General features: G+C 41.2%; 1 protein-coding gene and 1 non-coding gene across 2 annotated transcripts in view; one reads left to right on the top strand and one right to left on the bottom strand.

Moving 5' to 3' along the window:
• Positions 1-27121, top strand: part of MPP4 (membrane protein, palmitoylated 4 (MAGUK p55 subfamily member 4)) — a 44777-nt gene that overhangs the window by 12604 nt on the left and 5052 nt on the right. The window contains exons 7-20 of the mRNA XM_010860975.1: positions 1235-1316; positions 2756-2841; positions 4558-4629; positions 5116-5312; positions 8732-8796; positions 10706-10723; positions 11653-11691; positions 13568-13588; positions 17543-17557; positions 18677-18718; positions 19510-19680; positions 21432-21512; positions 25890-25983; positions 26362-26470. Of these exons, the coding sequence (XP_010859277.1) occupies positions 1235-1316; positions 2756-2841; positions 4558-4629; positions 5116-5312; positions 8732-8796; positions 10706-10723; positions 11653-11691; positions 13568-13588; positions 17543-17557; positions 18677-18718; positions 19510-19680; positions 21432-21512; positions 25890-25983; positions 26362-26470 (1092 nt within the window). The remainder of the gene's footprint in view (positions 1-1234; positions 1317-2755; positions 2842-4557; positions 4630-5115; positions 5313-8731; positions 8797-10705; positions 10724-11652; positions 11692-13567; positions 13589-17542; positions 17558-18676; positions 18719-19509; positions 19681-21431; positions 21513-25889; positions 25984-26361; positions 26471-27121) is intronic.
• On the bottom strand, positions 14593-14664 carry TRNAC-GCA. The gene has a single exon. It is a non-coding gene; the product is annotated as a tRNA-Cys (tRNA).

The following is a 27121-nucleotide window of genomic DNA, read 5'->3' as shown; positions in this document are numbered from 1 at the left end:
GAAATCTTTTCATTAAGGATTACACCAGGGTTAATTGGGAGCTAAGTTATCTCTAGTACTTAGACAATATTTTTTTTAATAAAAATTTTCTTTAATTTAAAATAAGCAAAATGTTTCAAAGGCCATACACAGAATCACTGGCAGTTTTCCTTATGCATGTGTTATTTAAACTAATAATTTCTCTTTATTTAACTATTAACTTCCCCCATCCAATCAAGGATATCTTTGAGCTACAAATTATTCTCCCTTTTGGTGAGGGTTATGTGTTTCCCCTTTTCTGCTGATTTGCTGATTACCTACCTGTCTTTCTGACTTTATCATAGCAATCCTATTCCCAGTTAGGCATGGTTGCCAACAGAATTTTGTAATGCTTGTCTGTTCTGTTTCTTCAGTTGGCCAGAGGAAAGCAGTCAAAATCAGTGCCGTTGTACTTTTTCCTCATATGATTCTAGCAGAGATCACTGCTTCATCTTAGGATTCTTGAAATTTAGTGTGGTAGGTAGCTTGAAATAACTGTTGGGCAATATTCTTGTCTATGGTCACCTATAGTGTGAGGCACTCAGGCAACACGAGGGAATCCATGATAATAATGGCTAAAATATATTTTAATCAATTTTGCCTGTGATTTCAAGCACTTTACAGGTTGTAATGTTTTCACCAGGAAAGATTTCTGCTTAGTGTTTTTCTTTTTTAACAGCTATGAGAAAAAAAGAAATTATTTTATTATTTGGCTCTGTGACATGTATATGTATTTCACCTAGTTCTAATGTATTTGCCTAGGTTTTTTCCTCTGTTAAGGGGAAGCTAAGTAAGGCATTAATATGATTTTCTAAGCATATTTCCTTTGATTAGGTTGGAATCGTGGAAGTTCTGTTTATCTCTGGAAGGATCTCAATATTATTTGATGTCTATGTGGTTGAATAGAGATTCTGGCAGACCTGAGTGAAATGGCCTTTCCTTTTTGATGACATGGTATACATATGGCCCTGAGTGTGAGTGATAGTCACTCAGGCGTGTCTGACTCTTTGAGATCCTATGGACTGTAGCCTGCCTGTAGGCGCCTCTGTCCACAGAATTCTCCAGGCAAGAATACTGGAGCGGTTGTCATTTCCTTCTCCATGACCCTGGTTGGTATGAATTCCCTTGTTTGAAAGACCAGAACGACATTGAGGGAAGCCCCCAGGAAAGTGGTCATGTTAGGTAAAAAATGGGTTCCACTGTACTCTCTTCCCAGGGAGCTACCATCAAGCGCCACGAGATGACAGGGGACATCCTGGTGGCCAGAGTCATCCATGGTGGGCTGGCCGAGAGGAGTGGTAAGCTGGAGCAGCGGTGTGCAAGCGCGACCGGGAAAACAGGGGACCCCTGTCTCCTATGTGAGGTCGAGCCTTTAATAAGTTCCACTGCTTTGTTACTAAGAAGGAAGACAGAAATATTCCAGAGAAACCAACCCCGTTGCCCTTCCTCACCGAGTCCCTCCATTTTATGCATTAAATTAATTTTCTGTCACTTTACATTCTCACATAAACCTAACAAGCTAAGCATCATCATGCTACTGTATAGATGAGGAGACTGAAGCTCACAAAGATTAACCACCTAACTTGCTTGAGGTTTCACAATTGGAGTTAGGGTTCAAGGCTAGGTTTGCCTCTCTCTATATTCCCAATTTTCACTCTCCACTTGGTCCTTCTGCTTTCTTAAAGGCACAGCTTTTCCACATCTTCAGACTGTTGTTGTTTGCCTTTTCTATCTGGGAACTGAATTTCCTTCTTTTCACTGCTGCGCTTCTGAAACCATCAGTTATCTGCCTGCTGTCCCTTGTTCTCTCTGCTTATGACCCTGGAAACCTGGTGTAGAATTCATACACCAACATTCTTAGAGAAATTACCCAGAGACTTCCTAGTTGCTAAGTCCACTGGCCCTCCCTTAAGCCTCAGTTCTATTTTTACTTCTCTAGCACATTTGATGTTGTTGAAGATAGCTTTCTTGAAATTTTCAAGATGCTTCTAGTCTCCACTGTCTTACCTCATAATTCTCAAGGCTTAATCTTAACCCCCAAGTTTCTCTACACTTTCTCTTTTGAAGAATACCCCCACCCCATTTCCTTTTCATTTAACCTTTACTCACGACCGTGACATCTTTATTTTTATTTTTTAAATTTAAGTGGTGCTGGGAAAACTGGACAGATACCTGTAAAAGAATGAAATTAGAACACTTCCTCACACCATACACAAAGATAAACTCAAAATGGATTAAAGAACTAAATGTAAGACCAGAAACTATAAAACTTTCAGAGAAAAACATAGGTAGAACACTTGATGACATAAATCACAGCAATATCCTCTGTGACCCACCTTCTAGAGTAATGGAAATAAAAACAATAAATAAGTGAGACCTAATTAAACTTAAAAGCTTTTGCACAGCAAAGGAAATTATAGACATCTTTATTTTTAGTGTTATCTTCTTACCAATGTTCCAGTTCCATTTTACAACATCAGATTAGCAAAAATAAAAGTATCACCTTTAGTTAATGCCCAGTGTTGGTGAAAAGGTAGAAAAAGGCAATTCTCGTGTACTTTGGTGGTGGTGTAAATTCAACTTACCAGTTTGCTTTATTATTACTATTATTTCACAGTAGAATTTAAGATGTCAGAGCATGCTTAGGTTAGTGAGTTTGTTAAGTAGTGTTGGGATGGCTGCCGCCCTTTTTGCGAGTTATTTGGCACCCCTCTGTTTTGTGTTCCGGTTTGCCTAGGGTTGTTATACGCCGGGGACAAACTGGTGGAAGTGAATGGAGTTTCAGTTGAAGGACTGGACCCTGAGCAAGTGATCCACATTCTGGTAACAAGTCTTCTCCTCGCTTTATCCATGACTCACTCCGTGTTGCATCCAGCCTCTGGCGTGTGCGCCGGGAGGGGGATTCGAGTCCCTCCCGGCAGCCCACTCTCTCCAGGCCCTAGAACTTGTCTGTTTCTATGCATCTCATCCCCCTCACGTACTCCCTCTCCCCAGTTGATCTGAACCCTGCTGGAGATGTCCCTTCCCAAGCTGCTCTTTCAGCCTCAGGAAGACGGCCCAGGTCCTCATCACCTGGGTTGCTCTGTTGGAAACTGAGCCCGGGGTGGGCAGAATGAGACTGTGGAGGAGAGTCTGAGCCTGAGCAAACCACCCCTTGCTCCCCTAACATTTTTATGCAGTTTCTTTGAGGCAGCTTTGAGGTAGAAAAGAAGTCCCCAGAGGGCAGCAAATGGGGAGGGGGACATCTTTGCTGGCCCTGCCAGTCCTTGTGGTTGAGTTGGGGATTTATGACCTGATTATATGAGCTTTTGGTTTCTTTTCAGTTCTCATTCCCATCCTTCCAACCATTGCCTGGGTCACCGTTCAGCTGTCAGTATAGCCATAGCGTCATGCCCTGCCCACCTCTCCCCATGTACACCCTGCTGTGGGGCCTGAGGTTGGTTATTATATATTACGTGTACTAGTGGTTCTCACACTGGGTTCTTGCGGGAACTCTGGATTTTCATAGATGTGCCTTAGGGACTGAGATGAGAAGTGGTATAATAAGGAGTATGTGTACATGCTAAGTCACTTCAGTCGTGTCCAACTCTGTGTGACCCTATGGACTGTAGCCTGCCAGGCTCCTCTGTCCATGGGGATTCTCCAGGTAAGAATACTGGAGTGGACTGCCATTTCCTTCTCCCTGGGGATCTTCTCGACCCAAGGATTGAACCTGAGTCTCTTGCATCCCCTGCATTGGCAGGCAGGTTCTTTACTACTAGCACTACCTGGGAAGCCCCCAGTAAGGAGTATATTAAGCACCTAAATATTTTGCAAATTGCTATGCAAGATTCTTTGTGGTTTGAAATGTACTGCCAAAAGAGCTTAAAGGACTGTCAGTCACAGATACACATGTGTTCACCACAGTCCTTTTGGTACCAGCTGTGGAGTTACCATGACAGTGGGATCATGAGATTCCTGAGTGAGAATGAGATCTTTCTTGTTCATCTCTGGATCTCCAGTGTCTGTCATGGTGTGTGTTTTGGGGGAGTGGGGCTGAGGGGTGTGTTCCTACCTCCCACATCAAGCTAGGAGGTTCTCTGTCTCCTCTACCATTAGTTTAGAGGCTTGTCAGTACCCCTGAGAAGACTTGGGATCTTCTTCCCCATCAGATGAGGCTGCCTGATACAGAAACAAGTGTTCAGGAAAGACTTACTGACAGAGACATGAAGAGTGAAAGTCAGACCAAGAGTTCCTTTCCCTCCTCATGCTTTGGGGGGAAAAGAGCTTGCTGAGTGTGGTGTCCTGATGAGAGCAAGGTGGAGGGTACTAGGAGAGTCCAGCCTCAGGACCCTGGACCCCACACAGCAGGACAGAAGTGAAGCTAAAGTTCTAATGTCCGTTTCTGGGTGGTGATATTTAGCTGTTGAGCCCTTGTAAAAGCCCCTGTGGGAGATGTCACCATTTGACCTGCACACATTGTTTTTAACTTTCACCTGCCAAACCCTAATAACCCAGTAAAGTCTGACGTTTGCCATTCTCTCCTCTGACATTTTCTAGGCCATGTCTCGTGGCACAATTATGTTCAAGGTGGTTCCAGTTTCTGACCCTCCTGTTAACAGCCAGAAGACGGTAAGAATTAACTGAACCTTCAGACCCACACAGTAAAAACCTTTACCCACAGTAAAAACCTTTACCCACACACAGTAAATCCTCCACAATAACAGCAAAAACAAAAACAAAAACAACTTTATATTTTACTACTATCCTCTGTAATGTGTTGATCATTTGTTCAATATTGTATTGCATATTTTTCAACACTGATGACATGAGACGCAACACAGTAAGAGAAGATGGGGGTATTGAGAAGTTAAGAAGTAACATCAGGAATGGTGAACATTTGAGCAGAGACTTCTCAGAGCTAAAAGATTTTATTCCCAAAGTCACTTTTTTTTTTCATGGCTCTTAGACTCAGTTCAAGAAGGGATTTCTTCTTCTTGGTGAAGATGGAGAGGAAAGATAGCACTAGTAGGTAGAAGAGTGAGAGAGATGATTTTAAGTCTTAACAACCTGGGGGTAAGGATTCTTCTGATGATGTCATTACGTGCCTACCATCAGGTGTATGTTCGTGCCATGATCGAGTACTGGCCCCAGGAGGACCCCACCATCCCTTGCATGGATGCCGGGCTGCCTTTCCAGAAAGGAGACATCCTCCAGATTGTGGACCAGAATGATGCTCTCTGGTGGCAGGCCCGGAAAATCTCTGACCTTGATACCTGTGCTGGGCTAATCCCTTCTAACCAACTTCTGAAGAGGTAAGAAAAGTCATCATTCCTGGACCCAAGACTGAGTCATCAGGAAATAAAACATTTCTCAGGTTTTTGCAATTAAGGGAGATAAGCAGTGTTACTGCAATTAAGATAGGAGGAGAGACAAGCAGATAGATGCACACACACTGGTCTATAAATCCAAATGTCAACTTGTCAATATGCCCTAAACATCTTAAATACCAAAGGGACCAGGATAATCATATCAACTAGAAAAGAGAGACTAGTCCTTGGGAAACTAAAGTTTAAAAGGTAGTTCTGGTTCCCTCTATTAACCTTTCAAGGCTGAGTTGAAAGCTCAGTTACTGAATCTCAACTCATCACCCAAGGAAGTGATTAGAGAGAGAAAGAAGATAGAATAAGAGGCCCAAGACTCAGCCAATGTTAAGAGATCACAAAGAAGAAAATGGAGCCAGCAAAAGAGACTGAGAAGGAATCGCCAATGAGACAGGATGAAAATCATGATGTTAGAGTGTGCTAATCAACTATGTTCACCACTGTTGTGGAGACTGAGAATTGACCACTGGATTTAGCAAAGGAGGTCATTGGTGATCTTGATAAAAGCAATTTCAGTGGAGGGGTGGGCCAAAATCTGAGTGAAAGGAGATTTGAAGACATTGACAACTGAGCACAGAAAAGTCTTTGCAACATTTTGTATAAGGCAGAGCAAAGCAGTGGAGAAATAGCTAGAGGAGAAAGTAGAGTGGTATGAGAGAGTTTTTAGGTGGGGTAGATAATGCTAATGGGGGAAATCCAGTGAGAGGGAAACTTTCCTGATACAGGAGAAAAAGGAGAGAATTGCTGCTGTTATCAGTCCTTGAGGAGGCAGATGGAGAGGTGATGAAGTCTCTAAGTAGAGGGGTTGGCCTTGTACAGGATTCTGAACAGTTTACCCACAGTAATCGCAGCAGTAGAGAATGCAGAGAGTGGGCACAGCTGAGGATGAGGGATATGGTGCGAGCTTATGGAAAGTCTCTTCCATCTGCTCTTATTTTCTTATCAACCAATGTCATAGCTGAGAGTAAAGTGGGTAGGAGATTTTGGGAAGGAAAGAGGAGAAAGCTTGAAAAGTTTCTATGAGAACTGGAGAGAAATTGATTGACTAAATACAGTCATCAGCATTAAGGGCCCACTTAGGCTTCAAGTTCATAAATTTACAGTCAAATTTACATAAATTTGGTCAGCTTCCTGGGAGGACAGGTCCAGACTAGACAGAGAGTCAGACTTCGCAGTAAATTAAGAGAGGGAGAAGAGAGTGTCTTTTATGAAGGATCATGACATTTATGTTAAGGAGGGAGGTGACAGTGTAGGATCAGTGGAAAGGAAGTCAGGTCAGTGGATTATAGGTTCCTAAGAGGTTGATAGATTATTGGAGTGGGAAGACAGAAGTTGCTGGTAGAAGAAAGGGATGCTAAAAATTGAAATTATAGAGATTGTAGTTTTTGGAACTGAAAGGTCTAGGGGATGACAGTGGGAGGCAGTAGCTAAGGTCACTGGAAGAGAGGAGATCAAGGAACCAAGAGGCCAGGGTGTTGGAAGAGGCATTAATGTGCCAAATAAAAATATTCATGAATTATGATGGAGCAGTGTTAAGAGCTGGAGAAGGCAATGGCACCCCACTCCAGTACTCTTGCCTGGAAAATCCCATGGACAGAGGAGCCTGGTGGGCTGCAGTCCATGGGGTCGCTAAGAGTCGGACACCACTGAGCGACTTCACTTTCACTTTTCACTTTCATGCATTGGAGAAGGAAATGGCAACCCACTCCAGTGTTCTTGCCTGGAGAATCCCAGGGACGGGGGAGCCTGGTGGGCTGCCGTCTATGGGATCGCACAGAGTCGGACACGACTGAAGTGACTTAGCAGTGACTTAGCAGTGTTAAGAGCACGGGAGTGAGCAGGAATCATCTGAGAATGGCTTCCAGAAGAGTCAGGAGGAGGGTATTCAAAGTGAGAGCCTCTTCTAGGGAAGAGGGAGAATGGTCTGGAGATGGCAGGGCAGAGACCCCCACCTCCAGGCCCTGTGGGGTGAGGGCCTTGTGGTATGCTGGAGCCAGCCCTCAGAGCCTGTGTGCACCCTTCCTCATGGTCAGTGACGTCAGGTGGCAGCTGGAAATCAGTCACAGTCGGAATGTTGACAAGACCGAAATCAGCTAAGCTGTGCATCAGGATTCCCCTCCCCCTCGAGTCTGGGCTGGTTTACCCACACAAGCCTGGGAGCAAGAGGAAAGGGGAGCAGGGACCTCCGGGGGACCTGGGTTTAGTTAAGGCAAGAAGGTGAAAAGTGAAAGTGCAAGTATCAGTCACTCAGTCATATCTGACTCTTTCAGACCCCATGAACTGTAGCCTGCCAGGCTCCTCTGTCCATAGAATTCTCCAGGTAAGAATACTGGAGTGGGTTGTCATTCCCTTCTCCAGGGAATCTTCCTGACCCAGGGATTGAACGCAGGTCTCCTGCATTGCAGGCAGATTCTTTACCATCTGAGCCACCAGGGAAGCTCCAAGAAGGTCAAGTGTGGTGAGAGGCTTCACTAAAGGTTTTCTACCAGTTCTAGGGAGTGTGAGAAAGGGTGTCAGGGAGCGGTAGATGGTAGATGGAACAGGGATTAATGTGCAGAGAATAAGGAATGACCCGAATTTGGGGGCTGAGGACACACACCAGGGATAAAGGCCTAAGGAGATTAGTCCTCATGATCTCAGAGCAGGGAGTGGTGTGGAGGCTCTGGTGGGGGTCTTGCAAGGAGCACACAGAAATGACAGGCTTATTGGATCAGAGCACAAATAAAGGGCAACAGAAGGAGTTGAAATTCATGTGGCTCTAAAGGGACTATGGAGAGCCTCACAGCTTGGGAGGGAAACCAGAACATGTGGTGAATATTCTGAGACCTGCTGGAGCGGGCTACCACACCAGAAACGGGGGTACCAGGGCTCATGCACTGAAGCCCTGGGCATATGAACTAGGGTCATGGGCTGGGTGTTAACTCTAAATCGGTTTGGCTCTGAGAAGATGCTATGAGGCAGGACAGAATAAGGAAGACTGTACATTTGCAGAACGTATTTGACAATGTGTGTGGAGGCTTCCCTGGTGGCTCCGATGGTGAAGAGTCTGCCTGCAATGCAAGAGACCTAGGTTCGACCCCTGGGTCAGGAAGGTCCCCTGGAGAAGGGAATGGCTATCCACTCCAGTATTCTTGTCTGGAGAATTCCACGGACAGAGGAGCCTGGCGGGTTATCCAGTCCATGGGGTCGCAAAGAGTCGGACCTGACTGAGCAACTGACAGTTTGGAGGTGGAGTCTTGTTCACTTGGTTGGAGGCAACAGAATTCTAGAAACCTTTCTGTCCTGGGTCTATCTCACCTGGGTTAGCCTGGGTTCTATTTTTTTCTCACTGTGTATTTGTTTTTGCACAGGAAGCAACGGGAGTTCTGGTGGTCTCAGCCGTACCAGCCTTACAAACACCTCAGATCCACCATCTGTGAGTATGCTGACACCTCAAATCCAGCGCTTGCCTCATGGGGAAGCCAGCTCCGTCTCTTCCAGGACTGGCTTCCTGCCCAAAGGAGGATCTTTAAACGTCCCCACGCCCCAAATGGCCTCCTGGCAGCCGTCTGAAATCCTACCGTAAACATTCATTCCTTGGGATTTAGAAGACTTTTCAGTTTTCAGTTTGTGAAAAATGCAAATGTCCTTGTGTTGTGGCACTTTCAGGGTTCACTCCCCAGCTTGAAGTCCCCTGAGGTGTCTATGGCTAGTCCATGCATTGTACATCTACTGGCAAGCAAGGCTGCGTGGTGGTGTAGTGCGTGTGCCTTTGACAAGTAAACATGGGACTGAATTACTGTTCGATGAGTGTAGTTTGTTCACTACACAGTATTTTCAGATGGCAGTGGGGCAATGGTCAGCAAAGGCATCCACGGTGGCAAACGCTTGTGAACGACTTACTGCCTTAATGAGGGATGTTAGCTTGTAGAGTGCAGCTAGACCCTACTGATCAAGGCCCTTCCGATATGCTCCCTGGCAGCAGTTACAGAAGGGGAAGAGGCACCCCGAGGAGGGAGAGGGGCATAGACGTAGACTTGCCCATAGAGAGTTCTCACCCTCTTTATTTCTCAGTTCTCTAAGCCAAAAATTCCCATTTTTTTTTCTCTTGAAAACATGACAACTATAAAGACATTTTTTGGGAAATAAATTCTTAGAATTCCTTTACACTGGCAATAGTTTCATACTACCTTCCAGTTATGGAACCGTATTTGACATGATTATAGTAACAGCTGCAGTACTACCTTTTATCTTTTTTCTCTAATGTAACATTTTATGAGAAACATTTGTCATGATATCATCTTCATGGTGATATTCTAGTTATTTCCCCTGTGCTTTGAAAAAAATTTTGTTTACCAAACCAGATTGCAGGACTTCTTTAACTCATTTTCCTATTTTGTTTATCAAAGGCATAAGAAAAGTATAACTCAGCTTTAATCAGTATCTGGTAACCAGTAGGACCACTTGTTCACATTTAATTTGCTTGCACAGGCTATGTGCCACTTCTGTTAGACTTTTGCAAAGTCCATCTTGAAAAGAGTTTGCAGCTCTGTATTATTATCCTCACATATTTCTGAGTCCAAGAACCCAAGGTATGGAGCCCACTGACTTAAAGGATCATTTCTCGCAGAGATGTTTTTGATGGAGGACAGCACTATCTGAACTATCAAGTCATTTCTTTTTAGTTTTTGGAGATGATGTTACAAATAAATATTTCTAAATATGAAATATCAAAATGAAACATTATTTCATATAATTCTGTTCTGCTTGAAAGTTACTATAGGAAAAAAAATCTCAGGTAAAGATACTGATTCAGAAGGTGTACACAACTTTATTACTCAAGAGTTATTGAAAAATTCCAAGCATATGTTAGTTTATACACAGTTACTAAAGAGTTATTTACTGAAGATTCACTGTAGTTGTCATCTGTTTCCCTCCCTCCTTTCTCTCTCTTCCTTCCATCTTTTCTTCCTCTTTCTCTCTTCCTTTCTCTTTCTTCTTTTCATTCAAGGTTTGAGTTCTAAAAATATAATAAATCAATAATAAGTGCCTTAATTCAAAATGAGTAGAATGCAACTCTTGCAGAGTTTATTAGGATAGAAGGGAATAGGATTTGCCAGAAGCAAACAGATTCCGTTTCCAGCAAGGCTCACGAATGTATTGGTTTCTATAGGATATTCACTTAGCATTTTGTTACTAAGTCTCCACTGAATTTTTAGAGAATAATTTTGGCACTTCACTTTTATTAATGTGGGTAAATTCATCTGATAAATTATAGCATAAAATATTGTGCTTTCTCTCTTCCCCCCCACCCCGCCCCCCCGGCTTCAATCATCTGTACCCAGCGATTTCTATGGAAGAAGGTAGGAAACAGTATTTGTGGGGAAAAAAGCTTCATTTCCAAAGCCACCTAGAAAATTCCTGTAGCTTTCTTAATTCACTTCAATTCAGCTGTTTAATAAGCTCTTTCTGTGTGCCTAATAGTGTACTAATACCCTAATTTATAAAAAGATGTCAGTCAAAAGAAAACATATGCAGGGTTTGGGTTACACTGTAAAGAGTGTTGAGTTGAACAATTTTGAAAGTTATATTCTTTTATTCTCATATATATATATATATCCCAACTAAAGGTAAAAATAGTTAATCTTATTGAGCACTTACCATGTGTATGAGCTTTTCCTGCATTATCTCAATCTTATCCTACACAGTATGTATTGTTACTACCCTCATTTATAGATAGAAAATGGAGGCTTAGAGGTAAAATCATTTGTCCAGCATTCAAAAGCCTATGCTTTTATAATTTTAACCATGTGATGTCCTGTAGCCTCCCATAACATATATATTTTTTCATTTAGTACAATAGAGTCCTTTTTATCTGTCTGAGTGAGTGATTGCTGTAAGAATAACACGATATACAGTGGTCTGAGTTTCATTGCCATAGCCTATACATAGGGGATTTTTGCAGAGAAGGCAATGGCAACCCACTCCAGTACTCTTGCCTGGAAAATCTCATGGACGGAGGAGCCTGGTGGGCTGCAGTCCATGGGGTTGCTGAGGGTCGGACACGACTGAGCAACTTCACTTTCACTTTTCACTTTCCTGCATTGGAGAAGGAAATGGCAACCCACTCCAGTGTTCTTGCCTGGAGAATCCCAGGGATGCAGGAGCCTGGTGGGCTGGTGTCTATGGGGTCCCACAGAGTTGGACATGACTGAATGACTTAGCAGGGGATTTTTGTTGTGATAGTAACACATTTTAATTTCATTTTTTCCCTGTCTATGCTCTTTTATAGATGATGACATGAAGATTGATGAGAAATGTGTGGAAGCAGGTAGCATTTCTTGATAGATTTACTACTAGGAGAGATACAAAGCAGCTCAACTATAGATTTTCTGAAGCAGTCAGTCAAAGGACCCATGGACCTTTTTCTCTGGAAGAAATGTGTAAAATAAGCCCCCACCCCAGCATTTTCCTGTGGTTCTGACACTCAGAAGGGAAGCACAGCTGGAAGGATGTCTCCATGCTCCAGACCAACCTTTTAGAAAGTGTTCTAGAAAGCACTTTTTGGAAACAATCACAGAAACACACAGTAATGCTCTAGTGTTACATTCAGTAACATTCAGGAGAAATTCTAGAATCCACATGCTCTTTGTGAAATACTATGGAATACTGAGATATCAAAATTTTAAAAGCAAAATATCCAGTTATTGTTTGATATCATCTTCTGGTAGATTCTAGTACAGATCAATAGTCACGGGTTCCAAATTTCTGAGAGATATATTAAAACTTTTCACATTTCTATCCTTACACTTTTTGGAAATTGGGAAAAGATGTTTCAAATTTAGTGGCAAAACTAAGATTGACTCAAGAATCACTAGGATTTTGTTGGAAGACTAAATGGAGAGTCTTTAGTCTGATAAGTGAATGTGTCTTGGCTTTACAGGTTAATCTAGTTTTAGAAATTAAAGAATGACATGAAATGTTTAAATACTGAGTATTTCAAAGATTTACATATATTTCCCAGAACAACTACAGAATAATGTTGACATATTTATTCTACCAAGTATACATCCTGGGTGAGTGGTTTTAACTAGCAGTAATATTCATTTCCTTTCTATAATTTTAATGAAAAGTTTTTATTAGGTTAACCAGTCACATCTTTCAAGTTCAAAAAACTAGGAAAATATATTCAGTAAAATTCCCTCTCTCTTCCTGTTTCCCTACTCAGTTTTCTTTCTTGAGGCAATAAATGCTCTGTTTCTTTGGCATCCCTCCAGACATATTCTGTGCAATGATGTATGTTTTTTCCTCCTCTCCCACACACCTCATTCTCACCTCTTTTTAAAACACAAATGCATGTACTCTTTGATGGTATGCTATATACACTGTTCTGTTCCTGGTTTTTTTTTTACTTAAAATTGTATCTTTGGAGATGATTCCATCATAATACATAAAGAGCCTCCTCATATTTTTTAAAACAGCTTATTGATTAGGTAAGTTGTTGTGCATTTATATAATCACTTACTGGTAGACATTTGAATTATGTCTAATATTTTCTATTATAAACAATTTCATACATGAGTAGACCATAGATGTAGCATCACCAGATTCAGGGATGTATTAGTAATATTGCTATATATTTCAAATTGCTCTGCATATAAATTCTAGCTTCTCAACGCTTAATGTCTCTTTAAAACACTAACAATAATCATTTTAACTGATGAGGCATTTGCTTTATCTCAGGTATTTTTCAGTCACCTAAACAACCCTAACCTGTCAAGCTATTTGTCTACTTCTTCCGCTCATCCTGCTCCCTTTGCTTGTAGACCTCCAAAGCTTCAGGCAGGCCTCTAGCAGCAAAGCTGTGTACCATCCAACCAGATATTGGAGTTTACCATGACATTCCACCTTTCCCTTCCCTCTGAGTCTCTTTTTAATCTTATTTATCCTTTTCTATTTTATGATTTTATTCATTTTAAGCTCCTGCTTGTATCCCTTCTTGTCATCACAGCCCAGCAGCTTATATATCTCATTTAAAGCTTTATTGCCACAGACACACCCCTGAGTTGGCCTTGGTTTAGGAAAAGCATTTTAAAAGTGTTGTGTGTGCAGAAACATAGGGTCAGGGAATTAGACTGTTGAACTATAGACTTGCTATGGATAGTAACATAACTACACTTCTGTTTTGCCTCATGGAAAAACGACAGATGAAGAAACATTTGAATCTGGTAAGTAAGACGTGAATATTTGGTACTGGTTTATAAATGTGTTATCCAAATTTTGGTATACGTTAAACACTTTTTAAGGATGTGAATAAATACGTCAACGGTATGGTTGTGAGATATTGTAAACTTCACCTTAAGAGGTGCTGTTCGCTAGGGACATTTTGGAACCCTCTGGGAGCACTGTTTTGGTTTTCATATTGATTGGGGGGCACTACTGGCCTTCAACTGCTGGGAGTTGGGGATGCCAGTTGAGCTGCCGAGTGTGGGACCATCCTACACCAACTCCTGAATGGACAAAACTCATTACAAATCTGAGTAAGTAATTCTTTAATACACAGTAGTGATGTAAGGTTTCACAAGATGTAACATGAAAAGCTCATTGGTTTAGAAGAGTGTCATTATGGAGACAGATATTTATACAGAATAAAGACATTTATTTTGCAAGTGTTGAATAATTTATTCCACACATTCTGTCTAATCTATACTGATAGAAAATACACTGGCAAGTGAGGTATTTATACTAAATCAATTCTTTTCTTTTTCTTTAACATGTTATTGTCATTATTGATGACACATGGTTTCATCCAGTATCTGGTCCTCAAAGTACTGTTGACCTTGTTAGTAAAAAAAAATAAATCCCACAGAGTATTTAGGCACTGGCAACCTTTGGGAGCGTGTTAACCTTACTCACCCTCTTCTAGTGTATGATGTCTCATTTTCTTCACTTCATCAGTCTATAATTACTTTGGCATACATTACATCTACTTCATTTATGTCAAGTTCCCCCTTTCCCATATACACAAATAAATCTAATCTGTTACTATTTATCAGAACATGTTTTTTTTCTAATGTCCACTTGTTACTTTGTTCCTGTATTTTTCTCTACTTCATATTAGGACTATTTTCTGATCTTCTTACTTCCTTTAAAGCCAGGCTTCTTCAGTATAGGTAGGTATAAGCATCATAAGAGTACCAGAGTGGGTTGCCATTTCCTTCTCTAGGGGATCTTCCCTACCCAGGGATCGAACCTGGGTCTCCTGCATTGCAGGCAGATTCTTTACCAACTGAGCCACTAGGGAAGCCCTCAATATAGGTAGGTATAGGCATCTAATAGTTTCTCTTGTTTAATAGAGAAGTCATTCCCAAAGATTTATATTTTGAAATATATACTTTTTTAAAATACAGACTTTTAAAATATAAATCGCTTCCTTTTACTTTCTTTATATTCCAGTTAGAGCATTGCACAACCCATTCCAGTATTCTTGCCTGGAGAATCCCACGGACAGAGGAGCCTGGCAGGCTACAGTCCTTAGGATCTCAAAGAGTTGGACACGGCTGAAGTGACAGCACACACACATGCAGAGCATTGCACTGGTTTTTAAAAGTTATATGTGTTAGATTATATCTATGGATTTCACTTTATAAGAGTAGAGAGATTGCTGTATATATATTAGTTATAAAAGAGATAGCATTGAGGCAGATGGAGCTGGGAAACTACTCACCTAAATTCTCTGAAATTATTTACCATTTATATTCTTTCTAAATTTCCTGTTTTCAATTAGATAATTGGCCTGTTAGGGGTGATTTAATGATCTACACTTGGTTCAGTGTTTGGGATTGGTTTAATGCTTAATTCCTCTGGATTATAGTCATCCTTCTTTGTTCTGTTCAACTGGTCATTTTGCTGGAGACACTCTGCATGCCAAAGTTGCAGCTTAGGCTTAGAGGTACTTGAGACATCTGTGAAAGGAAAGGCAGTGTTGCAGTGGTCAAAGCCATGGACTGGAGGCAGAATGTCCAAGTGTGAATTCTGGCCCATTACTCACTAACTGGGAGGCTCCTCTGTCACTTAACCTCTCTGCCCGTCAGGTTATTGTTGTTATTGTTCAGTAGCTAAGTCATGTCCAACTCTTTGCGACCCCATGGACTGTAGCATGTCAGGCTCCTCTGTCCTCCACTATCTCCCAAAGTTTGCTCAGATTCATGTCCATTGAGTTGGTGATGCCATCTAACTATCTCATCCTCTGTTGCCCTCTTCTCCTTTTGCCTTCCATCTTTCCAGGCATCAAGGTCTTTTCTAATGAGTCGGCTCTTCACATCAAGTGGCCAAAGTATTGGAGTTTCAGCTTTGGCAACAGTCCTTCCAATGGATATTTAGGACTGATTTCCTTTAGGATTGACTGATTTGATCTCCTTTCAATCCAAGGGACTCTCAAGAGTCTTCTCCAACACCAAGGCTCAAAAGCATTAATTCTTTGGCACTCAGCCTTCTTTATGGTCCAACTCTCACATCTGTACCATGACTACTGAAAAATCATAGTTTTGACTAGATGGACCTTTGTCAGTAAAGTAATGTCTCTGCTTTTTAATATGCTGTCATAGTTTTTCTTCCAAGGAGCAAGTATCTTTTAATTTCATGGTTGCAGTCACTGTCTGCAGTGATTTTGGAGCCCAAGAAAATAAAATCTGTCACTGCTTACACTTTTTCCCTTTCTATTTGCCATGAAGTGATGGGACTGGATGCCATGATCTTAGTTTTTTAAATGTTGAGTTTTAAGCTAGTTTTTCACTCTCCACTTTCACCCTCATCAAGAAACTCTTTAGTTTTTCATTTTCTGGCATTAGAGTGGTAACATCTATATATCTGAGGTTGTTGATATTTCTCCCAGCAATCTTGATTCCAGCTTGTGATTCATCCAGCCCAGCATTTCACATGATGTACTCTGCATATAAGTTAAATAAGCAGGGTGACAATATACAGCTTTGACATACTCCTTTCCCAATTTTGAACCAGTCCATTGTTCCATGTCTGGTTCTAACTGTTGCTTCTTGACCCACATTATAGGTTTCTCAAGAGACAGGTAAGGTGATCTGGTATTCCCATCTCTTTAAGAATTTTCCACAGTTTATCCTTCAGGTGCCCCATGTCTAAAGTGGGAAAAATTATATATATAAAACATGCTTAGAACATAAGTGCATGAGGGTTAGCCAGCATTATTACAAAGAAATATAGGGGCAGTCAGCAGTTCGTTCTCTGATAGAACTGCAGAGGAAAGCGAGCAGCTGCCCTTAGTTACGGTAGGGCGCTCCTTCTGGACTCCTCATGGTTGAAAGCATGAGAACTCTCAAGTACATTCTGAATCCTCCTCACTTAGGAGCTCAATTAAGGAACAATTGGCTCGAGGCTGGCATTTTTTTCTAAGATGCTCAATTCTGTTCCTTGAGCACTTAACGGGCAGTTAATTTTCTTAAGTTTTATCCCCAACTTGTCTCTGAATGAAGTATGATGTGACCTCTTTGAATACCTCTGAATGGTATAGTCTAATTAGGAATTCAATTTACATACACACACTCTCTCTCTCTCTCCCCCCTACCAAAAACAAACAAACAAAAACAGGGATGATAGATGTTTCAAGACATCTAGAAAACAAAGAAAAGAGTATGCTCTGTGTTTAGTTACACCTATCTTCAAGGGGCCAACTGGAGGTGGAATATGTAACTGGGCCTGGGATGGGTAAGGAATGAGGATGGTGTGGCTCAAGGCTGCCAGTGCCCCTTCCACCGCTTCCTCCACATCACAGGGTTGCAGGCAGATGGCCTCTGGCAGAGGCAGGGAGAGAAGGCTCACATTAGTTGACTTCCTATAATTTCTCTCTTTCAATCCCCATCTGTGCCAGCCGGGTAGAGGGAAGTCTGCATGGATAGAGGGCCTTTGAGGAGAGTTGAGATAAGCAGCTTTCAGGAAGTTAGAGTCTGCTGGGCAGCAGACACAGGTCCAGTGAGTTTCTGAGTCTAGTTTGTGTGCTGTTCATCTTGCCCAGCTTACAACTCTCTCTAAGGGTAACACAAATGCCTCACTTGTGTCATTTGTTTGTTATTTGTCTTCAGTTTGCCAACTTGATCTCCTCAAAGGCTTAACCTTTTCATGTCTGTTTCTTAACTTACCAAAATATCCAGAGGAACTTTCAGAAGGTAACTATTCATTTTTATGTCCTTGGTATACCAAATAGAGCTGTTTGAGATCTTTCAAACATGCCTCAACATGAATACTTCACTGGAAGTGTTTTAAGATATGATATTTTAAGGATGAAATCAATGATGAGACATTCAATGTCATAGAAAATATATTTAAATGAACAATGAAAGTACTCTTATGACTATATCCCTAAGTAAACATTTTCTTTTAAACTTATTGCCAATTTTCAGTTAGAAAAATGTGCTTTCTTACCAGAAGACAGAATCGATACTTGTGTGTTTTCTTTATATTTTAAAATGTGTGTTTAAACACAAAAGTTAAGAAAGATTTATGTCATTTCATTCTATGAATAAATGCTCTTTCTATATTATTTCAATGATCAGAACAGAGTTGTATAAGTGAAAAGGAATACGTTAGTTAAGAAGTAATTTCAAATGACAGTTTTATAAAATTTTTCCCCGTAGTTTTTGATAATTTTTCTGAGACCCCAGTGGAAGCAGAGACAGAAGTTTAAAATAGCTCTAGATGTTACTACGAGGCACAGTTTTCCACTCTTTTGTCTCTCAGAGTCAGAAAGAATTTGCATCTATAAAGCAAATACTAATTTTCTACAGAATGACCATTTCATAAGGGAAAAAATAACAACCCATTTCTAACAAAGAAATTAATTATTGGGTCTACAGAACGCCATAGCTAGGAGTTAAAGCCAAAACCAGTTTATATGTTTCTTTTTTAAAAAATCAGTTTTCCTTGGGAACATTTAAAAATGTATACCCAAATATATGTTTTCACTATGACTCAGTATTTCTTATAATTTTAAAGAAGCCTATAATAGATTTTTGTTCCAACTATTCTAGACAGAATATATGCAGTGTGTTGCTAAATTTCTGGAGCGTGTCTCTATATAGTTTAGTGCATGTGATAAAATGGAAAGTGCTTAGGACAGTTTTCAATAAGCTGCCAAGGACAAATTCAGCTGTGCTGCCATCTACTGAAATAGTGTCGCTTGAAGATTTAAAGATTTATTTATTTAAAGATTTATTTCATGTACCTCTTCTAAGTAAACTTCTCTTTCTCCTTCACATATTCTGTTCCTGCCATTTGCTGTGTTCCAGACAAGGAGGAATTTGTTGGCTATGGTCAGAAGTTCTATATTGGTAGGTAATGATTAATAACAGGTGGCTCTTTGTCACTTGCTAAGTTATATTCATACCATAATGGATACGCCTGGCTCTTCTGAAAGCTGCTTTTGCTGATGGGTGTTCTCAAACTATTTTCTCTGTTTTGTTTTTTTTTTAATTAGTCAGAGGCCCCATTTTTTAATTTTAAAAGCTCCCAGATGATTCCAGTATGCAACCAGGCCTAGGGACCAACATTCTGCTTTCCAGACCCTGCAGCCTTTCTATTGCTTCCTACCTTCTTCTTCAGACACATAGTCAACTCTTTCCGGGACTTCCCTGGAGGTCCCTCGGTTAAGACTCTGCCCTTCCCCTGTAGGGGGTCATGTGTTACCATCCCTGCTCGGAGAACTAACTGCTACTGCTGCTGCTAAGTCGCTTCAGTCGTGTCCGACTCTGTGCGACCCCATAGACGGCAGCCCACCAGGCTTCCCCGTCCCTGGGACCCTCCAGGCAAGGACACTGGAGTGGGTTGCCATTTCCTTCTCCAATGCATGAAAGTGAAAAGTGAAAGTGAAGCTGCTCAGTCGTGTCCGACTCCTAGCGACCCCATGGACTGCAGCCCACCAGGCTCCTCCGTCCATGGGATTTTCCAGGCAAGAGTACTGGAGTGGGGTGCCATTGCCTTCTCCGAGGAGAACTAAGGTCCCACATAAAAAAATAAAATGAACTCTTTCGAATCACAGTCGCCGCCTGTTTCTCCAGGCCAGACGCAGGAAGCGAGTTCCCCTGCCCTGGATCTCACTGTTCCTCCGTTTCCACCCTGACAGCGGGTTTCCGCCGCAGCATGCGCTTGTGCCGCCGCAGGGCCCACCGAAGCCAGCTGCGCGCCCAGGGGTGCAGCGCCAGCAGCTGCGCCGGCGCGGTGGGCGCCCCGTACGAGGAGGTGGTGAGATACCAGCGACGCCCCACCGACAAGCACCGCCTCATCGTGCTCGTGGGTATGTCCCGAGGGCAGTCTCCCCATCCGCGGCGAGGTTCCCCTGCCTTCAGTAGTCTTGCATTGGGTGTAGTAGTAAAAGTAGGACTCTGTGAGCCTGCATATTTTTAAAAAAAAAGACGAAACCGTTTTTTTAATGTGTATTTATAAATATAACGTTATTAATTATACTTTTAATGTCTACAGTTGAATGTGGTATGTCAAGGTGTATATGAATCTGTGTAACAACAAGGTGTGATATGATGAGGTCATAACTTAAGATTTTTTTTTGTCCTGTTTCGAATTTCTTTTATTTTTATTTCTTTTTAATTTTTTTTTAAATTTTATTTTATTTTTAAACTTTACATAATTGTATTAGTTTTGCCAAATATCGAAATGAATCCGCCACAGGTATATATGTGTTCCCATCCTGAACCCTCCTCCCTCCTCCCTCCCCATACCATCCCTCTGGGTCGTCCCAGTGCACTAGCCCCAAGCATCCAGTATCGTGCATCGAACCTGGACTGGTATCTTGTTTCATACATGATATTTTACATGTTTCAATGCCATTCTCCCAAATCTTCCCACCCTCTCCCTCTCCCACAGAGTCCATAAGATTGTTCTATACATCAGTGCTTTTAGAAGCATGGATGAGATGTTTCCCATCCCCCCCCCCCCCCACCACATCATTAGTCTATATTAGGAATAAAAATGCTTAAGATCCATTTCCCTAAAAAGTGTGTAACTGTCTCCTTTAGGAGAGTTTCTAAAACACTTCTGGGCTGTATCTTTGTTGATAAAGAACAGGGCAAATATAGCGCTGGGATGACCTGCGTTGTGACCCAGATGTCTACAAAGCTGGTCCCTGCCATAGGAGTTGTTCAGTCACTCAGTTGTGTCCACCTCTTTGTGACCTCATGGACTGCAGCACGCCAGGTTTCCCTGTCTTTCACCAACTCCTGGAGCTTGCTCAAACTCACGTCCATTGAATCAGTGATGCCATCCCACCATCTCTTTCTCTGTGGTCCCCTTCTCCTCCTGCCTTCAGTAGTAGTAACTTACTCTTACTGCCATCTTCTCTGTGTATTCCAGTTGTGGTGAAGGCAGGCCCCTTTGAAGCAGAACAACATACCTCACAGCCAGGACCAGCTACAGAATTTTCAGGACACAGCAAAATAAAAATCCTTTTTTTTTTTTGAACCCCTTATTCAAAAATGAAGACTATATATGTGGCAAAAGAAGAGCATCAAGCCAAGTGCAGCAGCTAAGTGTGGGCTTGTGGCTTGCACAGTTGGAAGCCAGCCCTGCCTTCACTTGCACATGGGGGTGTTGACTTCTCCACTTGTGGTCAGGGATGTGTCCCTGCATTCTATCATTGTGGAAGCCGGTTTCTGGGTTGTGCTGTGATAGGAACTTCATGGGAAGAGGAAAGGCAGCGTGTCTCAAATGATCTGACACGAGGCTAGAGACTTCTCAGAGTAGCCAACATTAGGCAAAGTGTTCCGGGGTGCCACATTCCTGCAATTCCCTACTTCTTTTCTGAAAGTGGGGGTTACTCCACAGGTCATCAGGTGGAGAAGTGTGGGTTACTCCATCAGGGAAATTCCCAAGAATTTTCCAGTTATTTCAATTCATGAGAATGGAAGTTATGTTATTTTCCCTGCAAAAACATGTGCTCTCAAGTGTCTTCAGGGAAAGGATCAAAGTGATGGTTTTACCACATACCTCTGCTTATCCACTTCTAATAATTTCCATATGTGATGTTTTGTTTAGGACCTTCTGGTGTTGGAGTAAATGAACTGAGAAGACAACTTATTGAACTTAATCCTAACCGTTTTCAAAGTGCCGTGCCACGTATGTTTATCTTTCATAGTGGTTCATACTGGAGTAAGATTTTCTTTTTACAGATGCAAAAAGATTTTCAGATGTACTGATCCCAACTATGTTATACCATCTTTGTTGTAAGAATGTAAGACACAGATAGTCCTCAGCATTTCTAACTAAGCTTATTTTAATAGAGGAAATTGACTTACTAGCATGTAGCTAGCTAGCTAGGCTTTTGAAAAGTGACTCTTTTTTTCCATTGCTTAGCAATCATATGCATAACCTTTTAGGAAAACTAAATATTTAATAATAATGGCTAGCATTCATTCAATATTTACAATCCTCCTGGCAGTGTGCTTGGCTCTTTGAATGCTTTATCATATTTTTTATTTTTATTTTTTTATTTTTTTTATTTTTTTATAAGTTAAATTTCATTTTAAGCTGATAGCAGTTTTAAGTTATTTCTATACTCTATTTCTTTCATTTCTGCATCTATAAAACTATTAACACTTTCAAGTCCTTTGAACAGACTGGAGACTCTCTTATGAACACAGAGGATCATGTTAAGTCTCACTCATAAATTTAGTAAGTCCGTTCCAGATAGATATTGCAAGGTCAAAGCCAGGCTAAGCCAGGATCAGACCTTGAGTAAAAGGCTATTTTATGAGCAATTTTTACTAGATTCTTAAGCTTCTTATGTATTTCGAGGAAACCTGAAGCATCCTTTTTTAGAACTGATTTAATATATGAACTGCTGCTGCTGCTAAGTCACTTCAGTCGTGTCTGACTCTGTGCGACCCCGTAGACGGCAGCCCACCAGGCTCCGCTGTCCCTGGAATTCTCCAGGCAAGAACACTGGAGTGGGTTGCCATTTCCTTCTCCAATGCATGAAAGTGAAAAGTGAAAGTCAAGTCGCTCAGTCGTATTTGACTCTTTGCGACCCCATGGACTGCAGCCTACCAGGCTTCTCTGTCCATAGGATTTTGCAGACAAAAGTACTGGAGTAGGGTGCCATTGCCTTCTCCATAATATATGCACATATAATTTTAAATCAACTATACACAGACAAGCCTGGTGTGCTGCAGTTCATGGGGTCTCAAAGAGTTGGACACAACTTAGAGACTGAACAAGAACAATAACTATTATACCATCCAAGGTGAAGGAGCATGTGGATGTGGGTGCTTCCCCTTTACCTCAGGGCAAGAGAGAAGAAGTTAGGAAAACCACTTAAAGAGCCTAATATGTGTTTTGTGCTATTTGGGAGACACAGAAGACTGGAATCAGAATTATATCCGAAATATCTAAAGCATGAGCGTTTAGAAGAGTGGCCAAAGGCTGTTTGGGCAGGTAGCTGCCATTTTAGAGTCTATCACTGCAAAAGAGTTGTGATTTTTTTTTTTCCCAAAGACCAGATCTGGGTGGATAATGTGGAAGAAAGTCTGCCTGGGGTTGTCTTGGTTCCTGCCCAAGAGGAAGATCAAACGTGAAGCCCCGGTTACCTGAGGGTGTGGAAGAAGTCACAAATGACTAGGTGGAATAGAGATGGATTTGAGATACCCAGTAGTGGTGGTAGAGGGGTAGGCTTTGCAAAATAGTCCACTGAATCCTCTGGGAGATTAAGAGCCAGATTTAAACATCTGCTAAGTCTAAAAGGGGAGAAGGCAATGGCACCCCACTCCAGTACTCTTGCCTGGAAAATCCCACGGGCAGAGGAGCCTGGTAGGCTGCAGTCCATGGGGTGGCAAAGAGTCGGACAAGACTGAGCGACTTCACTTTCACTTTTCACTTTCATGCATTGGAGAAGGAAATGGCAACCCACTCCGGTGTTCTTCCCTGGAGAATCCCAGGGACGGGGGAGCCTGGTGGGCTGCCGTCTACGGGGTCGCACAGAGTCGGACACGACTGAAGTGACTTAGCAGCAGCAGCAGCAGCAAGTCTAAAAAGAGCCATGAGAAGCCAGCATCAGCATCAATTAAGTAAGAGTTTTCCTGCCCTGCTTGTTCCTCCTCTCTCTCTGCACTTAGGCTTGGAGAGTTATAAAACTGGAGGAGGAGCAGCAGGAATGCAATGAAAGGGAAGAGAAGAGAATCAAGCTCCCTTTCCTGATTTCTGACTTCTCTGATGTCAGGCTTCCCTTGGTGTAGCAAGTCTGAGCCAGCTGTGGGGAGAAGAAGCCTGAAATATAAATAAAGTTCATAATTTTGAGTATTACATGGAAACAGTTTTAATTATTGAGACGGAGTTTCAGGCATAAATAATATTGAACCTTTCTTAAAAAACAAACAAACAAACAAATCTAAGAGTAATCAGACGAATTTGAGAATTCTATCCAGGGCCAAACAAATGAACTTGTTTTATGATCACATCCTATAAGTTGTGCTTTCCAAGTACTGTTTACCTATGTAAGAATGGGCACTACAAAGCAAAAACTAATAAAGAAATCACCACTTACAATAACCTGGATAAAAATAAAATGCCCACAAAATGTAGAATTGTATGTTGTCTGGATAACCATCATTCAAAATGGGAATATGTTGCCCATACTTTGCTCTTTAAATTGAGTGAACAGTTTTAAGCTCAGAATGAACGCCTCAAGTTATGCACCAATTCACAGACCTTAGCCTACCATATATAACATAGTAGGATAGAAGCCAAGGAGAAGGGCTGACCTTAGGCTGATAGTAATATAATTTTCTATCACCTGAGAACTAGATTTTTTTTCAGTACAAAGGTATAGGAGGGTAGCATAACTGTAGGAACTCTGAGGATCTAAAGAGAGGCTTGAATAAAGAAAAAAATTTTGGTTTTTGAACTTCTTGAAATGTTCAGTTAATTCAGTTCAGTCGCTCAGTCATGTCTGACTCTTTGCAACCCAATGGACTGCAGCACGCCAGGCCTCCTTGTCCATTGCCAACTCCCAGAGTTTACTCAAATTGACATCCATTGAGTCGGTGATGCCATCCAACCATCTCATCCTGTTGTCCCCTTCTCTTCCTGCCTTCAATCTTTCCCAGAATCAGGGTCTTTTCAAATGAGTCAGTTCTTCACATCAGGTGGCCAAAGTATTGTATCTTGAAATGTTGGGAACTCCTTTTATCATTTAGGGTCTATTTCAAGTTCCTTTTTGGTTATTTCCATGTGTTGGTATCATCAGATGTTGATCTATTTCATCTTTAAACTTTATCAAATGTAAATACAAATTTTTTATGAATAAGGAGAATTTATTGTAATGCAGGTTAGGGAACTAGCACCTTTATAGTTTATACAGGTCACAGAGCTGGAACCATGTCTTATTCATCTTTGTGTTCTAAGAAATTAACATGATAGCTGGAATATAGGCACTCAGTATATGCTAGTTGAATAAATGGGTAAGCAGACAAGAATCACTTTTAGGTAGTCAGTGAACTCCTTGTTCTATACTAGGTACTATTTAGGTTGAAGATCTATGAACAAAGTGGTTGTATCAAAGAATCAGATTGAATCTAGACTCTACCAATCTTTTCTTTCTGGAGATCCCTAAAACTGATCACCAGCTTACTTGGATGTTAATGCATCTGAGCAAGACTACAGAGTGTCAGGGGCTTTATTTCAAATCTGACAGAATCTGCTGTGGTAGAAGAGATTAGTTTGGGAGTCAGGACACCTAGGTGCTTGTTTACAACTTTGTTTTTCATTAATTTTATTCACATGAGCAAGTTAGTTACTCTCTAAAATCTTTAGTTACTTATCAGTAAACTACAAATAACAGCATTTCACCTAGTTAGGAATATGAAGGATGAAATGAGATCTTGGGAGATGCATTATCTAAACATAAGATATTGCTGGTTTTGCTGCCTGAGGGCCTTTAGGCACCTTGTGTGTGCGTGCTCAGTCACTAAGTCATGTCTGACTCTTTGTGACCCCATGGACAATAGCCCACCAGGCTTTTCTGTCCATGGGATATTCCAGTCAAGAATACTGGAGTAGGTTGACATTTCCTCTTCCAGGGGATCTTCCCAACTCAGGGACTGAGCCCATATCTCCTGTGTCTCCTGCATTGCAGGTGGATTCTTTACCATTGAGCCACCTGGGAAGCCCTTAGGCACCATAGGGCTCACATATAACTTACCACTTCCTGTCCTGAAGTAACAGCAAGAGTTCCTTTAGAGCCTCTTTATCTTGGTTTAAATACGATACATTTTGGTCTAGTCTACACCACAAACACTTAACAAAGGCTTATGATTAGCTCATTTTGATATGGGAACTTCTACTTTCTTATCACCAATCAGGCTCCCTTTTTTGTTCTAGCATTTTATCTATCTGCTTATGTATTAATTATTTTGATCATCTTTATCCAAATGTATATGGGTAATAAGTCCAAACATTTTGTAGATTCTAAAATCTTTTAAAAATTCCCTATTTTGACAGATACTACTCGTTCCAAAAAGAGTTATGAAATGGATGGTCGTGAGTATCACTATGTGTCAAAGGAAACATTTGAAAGCCTCATGTACAGTCACAGGTAAGCTAGACATTCAGAATCTGATTCTCCCCTCTCGTTGTTTTATACTTAAAATAGATCTCTTATTTTCATGCTTTGTCCAAAACTTCTGGGATACATTTTTTTTATTCTGAAAAATTAAGAAAATGTATACTGATTTACTAGTACACTAACTCATTGAGTTTGGAGAAGGAGCTGAACTGAGTTGCAAATTTCAGAGAATTTGGAGTACTTAAGTCTTAGATCTCCTAATATGTATTTTTCCTGTTGAATATCCACTAATTCATTTATCAAGATCCACATATTTTACTCTCTTCTGTTGGAATTTATCTCTATGTTATTGCTAATAATATTTTACCTGTACAAACAGTTCTTGTTTTCTTTATCTCACCCTTGCAGAATGCTCGAGTATGGTGAGTACAAAGGCCACTTGTATGGCACCAGTGTGGATGCGGTTCAAGCAGTCCTTGATGATGGAAAGATCTGTGTTATGGACCTAGAGCCTCAGGTGGGTCTGTGGTGGAATATTTCCCATCTCCCCAAAGTAATGAATGCATGTCATCCATTTTTTGCACATGCTTTAAGCTGTAGTTGAGCCACTTTATTCTGTTAGGATAAGACTACTTCCCATATATAAGGACCAGGATGTTACTTGAAAAATCAATTGTCATTATTTTGTCCTTTTAGTTGGAGGGAAAAAAAATCTAGTTTCTCAGACCTGCCCCCCCCCCCAAAAAAAACCAACAGCAACAACAGAAAATAAAATAAAAAATTTAAAAAAACAAAAAAACAAAGCGAAAAGCCCCCAGAAATGAGCAGACAGCCATAAAGAAAACTGAGGATCTTTAAAAAAAAAAACAACTGAGAATCTTGCTTTGCCTTTGGTTACAAAGGCATCAAGGCAACTTCTTGTGGAGGGAATAAAATGTTGCTTTATGCAAGGAGATGAGGTTCCCATGTTATCATATCAATAGCTGTCTCCCTGAGACCATGTGTGGAATAGAGCAGGAGTGAGTGAGTTAAAGTGAGATACAGAACATACAATGTGTTGTCAAAATTTTTATAAACCTTGTGTTTATGTTTTCTGTCAGTTCAGTTCAGTTCAGTTGCTCAGTCGTGTCCGACTCTGCAACCCCATGAATCGCAGCACGCCAGGCCT

Source organism: Bison bison, unplaced genomic scaffold, assembly GCF_000754665.1.
Source record: "Bison bison bison isolate TAMUID 2011002044 unplaced genomic scaffold, Bison_UMD1.0 scf7180017864471, whole genome shotgun sequence".
NCBI classification, from domain to species: domain Eukaryota; kingdom Metazoa; phylum Chordata; class Mammalia; order Artiodactyla; family Bovidae; genus Bison; species Bison bison.
Note: the sequence above shows the minus strand (reverse complement) of the source record. Positions and strands in the feature narration are given on the sequence as shown.